The sequence below is a fragment of the Takifugu flavidus genome, chromosome 18 (genome assembly GCF_003711565.1).
Source record: "Takifugu flavidus isolate HTHZ2018 chromosome 18, ASM371156v2, whole genome shotgun sequence".
NCBI lineage: Eukaryota > Metazoa > Chordata > Actinopteri > Tetraodontiformes > Tetraodontidae > Takifugu > Takifugu flavidus.
In genome coordinates, this window is record NC_079537.1 from 5,789,605 (window position 1) to 5,797,259 (window position 7,655).

Sequence of the window (7,655 nt, forward strand, 5' to 3'; positions counted from 1 at the left end):
ACGTAGTAGTGAATTAAACCCAATCATTAGTTGCTTGGGACATCAGTTGCAGTAGCACCGTCTCTGGTCTCCAAGGTACCTGAACACTCACCAACTGGAGCAGTTTGGACTTGAAATGATGCCTTATGATCTCTGCCGAATGCTAATATTCAGTTTTTACTTCTGTCCAGGTCCATCCTATACATATCATGTGTTTCCAGAGCAAACTATTCCTGAGGCTTCAGAGGCAAAGCAGAAAACTTATGTTTACACAACACAAACATGTCGCTCAAAACTCATTATGAGCAGTCAGTGCTTGGATGATGACTAAATAAGAACATTCAGTGTCTAACCTAAGCAAGAACACACCAGTGCATGTTTCCAGTTCAGTCATTCCAGTCCATTCCTTCCAGTTCGGTCATTAAAAAGCACTGGAGACTCTCCATCTGTCCTGAAGGAGATCTGAGTTCACATTTCCCGTAGGTCTAGTATGAACTGGATCAGACAGGATCCTGGAAAAGGACTGGAGTGGATCGGTGAAGGATTCACTGATACCAGCAGTAACGACTATGCTGGCAGTGTGAAAGGATGTATAGAAATCAGTAAAGACAACATCAACAGTATCTGAGACTGTTCAGTCTAAATCTGGAGGACTCTGCTGTGTATTACTGTGCCAAACACACTGGTTGAAGAGAGCAGAGAGGCTTTTCTGAAATTCCACAGGATATTTGCCCATTTAGACCAAAAGGTGGCAGCAGAACACACAAAGTCAGATGTCTCAGTGTGAAAGTTAATGTGGTTTTTCATTTAATTTCTATTCATATTTACTTTAAAATAATACAAAAAAATATCATAATTAAAATAATTTCAATGCAGAAAATAGAGTACTGTTAATTTGGCACGAAAGTTATTTTTCCAACAAGTGAGACGGTCAAAATCAGTTCAAATCTAGTAAATAAAAATACATTTGTTTTGAGAAAAACTCAAAAAAGTGAGACTCAAACTAATGTTGCGCAAATGAAACTGAGGAGGAGTTTTTGGTTGTAAAGACTGAGCAAGTTTAATATCTACTCTAACTGTTTTTAGAGCAACTGTCAGGACACATTTACTCTGAAAAAAACCTCAGACCACTGATTACTGGACCATTGTAAAACCATCAGTGGGACGAAATGACGACATGAATACACATCCTCCAAAGAGGAGGAGGCATCACAATCAAATCCAGTTCTTTACTGAGGAGGAGTCGATGCAAAACTCAGATGTGTTCCACGTCTACTTATGTGAGAGCAGAGAGGAGGACAGAGAAGAGGGGACACACAGTTGAACATGATGGACTGTAGGACAGGACTGCTGCTTCTAACTATCTGCTAGGCAGGTGAAGATCTTCACTCATCCTGATTGTTGACTGACTTTTGTCATCAGCTGATTAACTTGATGTTTCATCTTCTAACAGGTGTTGATGCTCAGACTCTGACCCAGTCTGAACCAGTGGTTAAAAGACCTGGAGAATCTCACACACTGACCTGTTCAGCCTCTGGATTCACATTCAGTGGCTACTGGATGGCCTGGGTCAGACAGGCTCCTGGAAAAGGACTGGAGTGGATCAGTGGTATTTACACTGATGGCAGCAGCCAGCACTACTCTGAGTCAGTCAAAGGCCGGTTTATCATCTCCAGAGACAACAACAGAGCACAGCTGAATCTGCAGATGAACAGCCTGAAGACTGAAGATTCTGCTGTTTATTATTGTGCTCGAGAGTCACAGTGACTGAAGTCAGTTCAGCAGCTGTACAAAAACACACACTTCTCATATTTACTGCTGTGAAGAGCAGAAGTGGACCGTGAACACTGTCTTTATTTTATTATGAATGCCTTTTAAATTGTTAATGACCTCACTTTAAAATGTTATTTTAAATTATTTTACAACTGCTTTTGACCAAATAAATGCAAAGTGCCTACATGACCAATTTGTAATTTTCCGTGAAAGTCAAATTCTTTGAAATGTAACATTTATTATTTCTCATTAATCCACCACCACTCTCTCCAGCTGTTTTTACCTGCAATGCTCCAATATTTTTTCACAAACAATTAACCTCAGGTAATCTATCTTCTCTACCCAAAGGATTTAAAAATGGACTATGGTGACTCCAATACTGTTTCCATTTTCCTGGAATCACTGATGCAGTTCAACAGTTGGTGCTTCTTTTATTTCCTGTCACAATTCTTCTCTATGCAAAGGAACTTCCTGTCCATCTGCTATAAAGACTTGACATCCTGCTGTCAGCTGCAGCAGAAGAAGAGAAGCTCCCATCAGATCAGCTTCAATACCAACCATGTTCTCTGTAGCTCTGCTGCTGCTGTTGGCAGCTGGATCCTGTGAGTCTGACTGAGGCAGAGACACTGACAGTGTGATCACCCTGACTGTTCACTCTACGTCCACTACGTCAATCTTCTGCTCTTCATCCACAGGTGTGAAGGGTGAACAGTTGACACAGCCAGCCTCTGTGACTGTGCAGCCAGGTCAGCGTCTGACCATCACCTGTCAGGTCTCTTATTCTGTTAGCAGCTATGTTACAAACTGGATCAGACAGCCTGCAGGGAAAGGACTGGAGTGGATTGGATGGAAATATACTGGAGCCTCCTACTACAAAGATTCCCTGAAGAACAAGTTCAGCATCAGTTTGGACTCTTCCAGCAACACAGTGACTCTAAATGGAGTGAATGTGCAGCCTGAAGACACTGCTGTGTATTACTGTGCCAGACACACAATAACACAAACCACCAGTGGAGCTGAACAAAAACCCCTCAGAGCATCAACACATTATCACCAGAGGGGGCGCTGTCACACCAGGAATGAATGATAACAACGTTGAGGCATGCTGGAGAGCAAGATTTTTACCTCACTCTCACTCACTCATTTTCTACCGCTTCTTCCTCCACTGAGGGTCGCGGGGGGACTGGAGCCTATCCCAGCACAATGGGCGGAGGCAGGGTACACCCTGGACTGGACGCCAGTCAATCACAGGGCTAACACATATAGACAAACAACCATTCACTCTCACACTCACACCTATGGGCAATCTAGAGTTTCCAATTAGCCTAATCCCCAATCATGCATGTCTTTGGACTGTGGGAGGAAGCCGGAGTACCCGGAGAGAACCCACGCAGGCACAGGGAGAACATGCAAACTCCACACAGAAAGTCCCCAATCAATCCCAACCGGGGATCGAACCCGGGTCCTTCTTGCTGTGAGGCAACAGTGCTAACCACCACACCACCGTGCCGCCCAGATTTTTACCTCAGAATTTAAATTAAATATAAAACCTGTAGGAAACTTTCAATGTTTTTTGTAGTAAAAAAGAACTACAAAATAAGAAAACATTTTTAGATTCCTTTTGCACAAACAAATAAAGACCAAATGACCTAAAATATATATGATGACTGATTTTGTAGAATGCTGAACTTCTGATCTCATTATGAAAGAATTGAATTTCACATGCATTTAAAATTGTTTCATAAGGATAATGCAGCAACAATATATTTGTCTTTTTGTAATTTCAATTATCTCAACAGTTAATTTCAACTTTTACCCAAAATAAAAGCACACACCAGAACCCTTTTTTTAAGAGATCAGTGTTTAATATTGCTACTCGAACATTCATGATCAATTGATGACTCATGGAAAAAAATGTGTATTTTTAAAAATCAATTAAATGATGTCACAAATTCATGGAAAATCCCCGATCTCATGATTCTCCCTTTAGACATTCTTTTTGTACACTAAAATTGATTTGCAGCTGGACGAGAACTGCTGAGTGTGAAGTGTGGGGTACCTCACAAATCATTACTAGGACCACTGGTGCATCATTAATTGGACAAAATTAAAGGTGTCATTGATCATAGGCTCACATCATCCAAAGAGGAGGAGGCATCACAATCAAATCCAGTTCTTTACTGAGGAGGAGTCGATGCAAAACTCAGATGTGTTCCACGTCTACTTATGTGAGAGGAGGACAGAGAAGAGGGGACACACAGTTGAACATGATGGACTGTAGGACAGGACTGCTGCTTCTAACTATCTGCTGGGCAGGTGAAGATCTTCACTCATCCTGATTGTTGACACACTTTAATTTTTGTCATCAGCTGATTAACTTGATGTTTCATCTTCTAAACAGGTGTTGATACTCAGACTCTGACCCAGTCTGAACCAGTGGTTAAAAGACCTGGAGAATCTCACACACTGACCTGTTCAGCCTCTGGATTCACATTCAGCAGCTCCTACATGGTCTGGGTCAGACAGGCTCCTGGAAAAGGACTGGAGTGGATCAGTAGTATCACTTCTTCCTCTTAAAAATATTATTTACCATTTGCTATATTGTTAGTCTTTGGGTCAAACAGTCATTAGAGGAGTACTAACTGTTGGATGGTTTCCTGGAGCCTGTTTGAGCCTGTCCTCCTGATACCCTGATGCAAATCTTCAGTGTCTGGTGGACGTCTGTCGTGCTGATTGCTGAGAACATCAGGGCTGCTGTTACTTCTGTGGACAGGTCCAGAATGGGCTTGACCTGGTTGTTGGGTGCATTTCTATTGTCTTTCAGGTGTTTGGAGTGAAAGACTGGATCAGTCTCAGCCTGAAGTAAAAAGACCTGGAGAGACAGTGAAGATGTCCTGCACCATTTCAGGGTTTGACATGACCAGCTACAATATCCACTGGATACGACAGAGACCAGGGAAAGCTCTGGAGTGGATCGGGAGGATGAACACAGGTTCAAACTCTGCTATCTATGGAAGCTCTTTCGAAAGTGGTTACGTGATGACTGAAGACGTGTCCAGCAGCACTCAATACCTGCAGATCAGCAGCCTGACAGCAGAGGATTCTGCTGTTTTCTTCTGTGCTCGACAACCACAGTGACTCCAGAGAGAGGAACAGCTGTGCAAAAACCTCCACAGACAACAAACGTGCCTCCTTCTCAAAAACTGAATTACAATCTTAAAGTTTTTCAAAATATTTCCAGCATATCGTTTTTCATGAGGAGACTCCAAGTAAAACATTTAAACTATGGAGAACTTTTTAGGGATTTTTTTCACACAAAGATGAGTTCAGTTAAAAATAAGAAATATATTTTTGAGTGACCTCTATATAACATATAGAACGATCAATGGTGTGAGCTAAAATATAAATCAATTCAATGACTCAAATGTTAATCTCCTTGACTCTTGGAGAATGCTCCATTAATAACATTCTAAACCTATAATTGTCCTTGGTTTTGTCTTTCCCATGTCCCCTGTGTGTCTGCTTTTCCTCCCCGCTGAGTAGAGTGGTGATCGGGCCTTTTTCTGCCACTATATTGGCGCAGCTGTGGCTCATCGTCTCGTCAGCTGCTAGTTAAAGGCCGGTCCGTCCTTGTGCTCGGTGCTAGTTTGTTGGAAAACTCCAGTGGTATCTGCTTAGCACTCACTTGCGTCTAGCCTGAAAATTCGTTGTGGTCTTTGCCTCACCTGTGCTCTCTTTCACCTGTCCGCAGCTGTGCTGGCATCACCCGTCCCTGCTCAGCATCCTACCAGACTTGTCCTACGTCAAACAAGAGATCCTCTTTGGATTCTGGAGTCAGCTACTCTTTTGTTCGGCCTCCTGTGCTCAGTAAAGTTGTGAAAGAATCTGTTCCTTTCTCCCGTGTCTGAATTTTGCATTTCAATTCATTTCTGCTTGTCAGTGACCCAACAACAATCTCTTTATTTTACAAGAGAATTTTGCATAAATGTGAAATATCTCCTTGAGAATATATTGGATAATCACTTAATCAATGATCTGATCGAACTGCTTAAACACGCCCAAAATTTAAAACACAATTGCATTAATTCAGGAAGAATTTAAAATGCAAAGCAGTGTCTAATATTAATATCAAAACATTCCTGGTGAATTGATGATTCAAGGACAAAAGCCTATCTTTATTTTACAATATAAATAAAGTATTTAAAGACAGTTTCTTTACTTCAGTGAAAATCTTTCTGACTTACCGAGTGTCTGGAATCCTGAGAGATCTCCACACCTAAAGTGGGGCAGACACATAAGGTTTTTCTATCTCTGAAGAGATTTATTTTATCCGTTGGAGATAAAGATTGAGGAGAAGAAATCAGGCATTTACTGTTTTGTTCATAATGTTTGAAGTGTGCTCCGATAACCTCAACGTAGCAAACCATACATACAGATTCTCGTCCTGCAAGTCAGAAATATCATGTGATCACAAGTGATCGAAGAAAAATGAAGAAGGACAAGAAGAAACATGCCAACAACCAGCAAACACAACACACAACTTGGAAGAGGACATACAATAAGAGCCAGGGATGGTGGTCTTGAGAGCCTTTTTAAAAATAAGATAAAAGACTGTGTAGAGAACCCTGGAGGCAGCATGAACATGCTTGTTTCTCTTCACACCTACTTCCTTCTTCAGTCAGCTCGCGTCTTGATTTCCTAAATTCTGTTCCACGTCAAAATATGTGGAATCATGACTTAGGACTCGTCGGCTTGCAACACGCACGTGGAGATTTTTGGTTGTAAAGACTGAGCAAGTTTAATATTTACTCTAACTGTTTTAGAGCAACTGTCAGGACACATTTACTCTGAAAAAAACCTCAGACCACTGATTACTGGACCATTGTAAAACCATCAGTGGGACGAAATGACGACATGAATACACATCCTCCAAAGAGGAGGAGGCATCACAATCAAATCCAGTTCTTTACTGAGGAGGAGTCGATGCAAAACTCAGATGTGTTCCACGTCTACTTATGTGAGAGCAGAGAGGAGGACAGAGAAGAGGGGACACACAGTTGAACATGATGGACTGTAGGACAGGACTGCTGCTTCTAACTATCTGCTGGGCAGGTGAAGATCTTCACTCATCCTGATTGTGGACACACTTTAATTTTTGTCATCAGCTGATTAACATGATGTTTCATCTTCTAAACAGGTGTTGATGCTCAGACTCTGACCCAGTCTGAACCAGTGGTTAAAAGACCTGGAGAATCTCACACACTGACCTGTTCAGCCTCTGGATTCACATTCAGTGACTACTGGATGGTCTGGGTCAGACAGGCTCCTGGAAAAGGACTGGAGTGGATCGCTTATATCAGCAGCAGTAGCAGCTACAAGTTCTACTCTGAGTCAGTCAAAGGCCGGTTTATCATCTCCAGAGACAACAACAGAGCACAGCTGAATCTGCAGATGAACAGCCTGAAGACTGAAGATTCTGCTGTTTATTATTGTGCTCGAGAGTCACAGTGACTGAAGTCAGTTCAGCAGCTGTACAAAAACACACACTTCTCATATTTACGGCTGTAAAGAGCAGAAGTGAATACTGACTATTGTATTATTTTAGGAGTTTTAAATCCATATTATTATATTACCTTTTTATTTTTAATAAATCTTATAAATTCACATACTTCATTAAGTATTTTTAGCCAAAAATAACACAATACAATGCAACACAATATACCAGTACATGCTTGAATGGATCAGAGCTACGATGATTAACGTTGACTATTTGTTCAGCATCAGTTTAGACTCTTCCAGCAACACAGTGACTCTAAATGGAGTGAATGTGCAGCCTGAAGACACTGCTGTGTATTACTGTGCCAGACACACAATAACACAAAGCATCAGTGGAGCTGAACAAA

General features: G+C 41.5%; 1 gene segment (V, D, J or C); it reads left to right on the forward strand.

Annotated features, from left to right (window-relative positions):
• Positions 1-2,311: 2,311 nt before the first annotated feature.
• LOC130515313 (immunoglobulin heavy variable 4-59-like) lies at positions 2,312-5,660 on the forward strand. The segment is given in 3 exon segments: positions 2,312-2,354; positions 2,448-2,778; positions 5,504-5,660. Coding segments are annotated over 3 exon segments (531 nt in total).
• Positions 5,661-7,655: the final 1,995 nt, after the last annotated feature.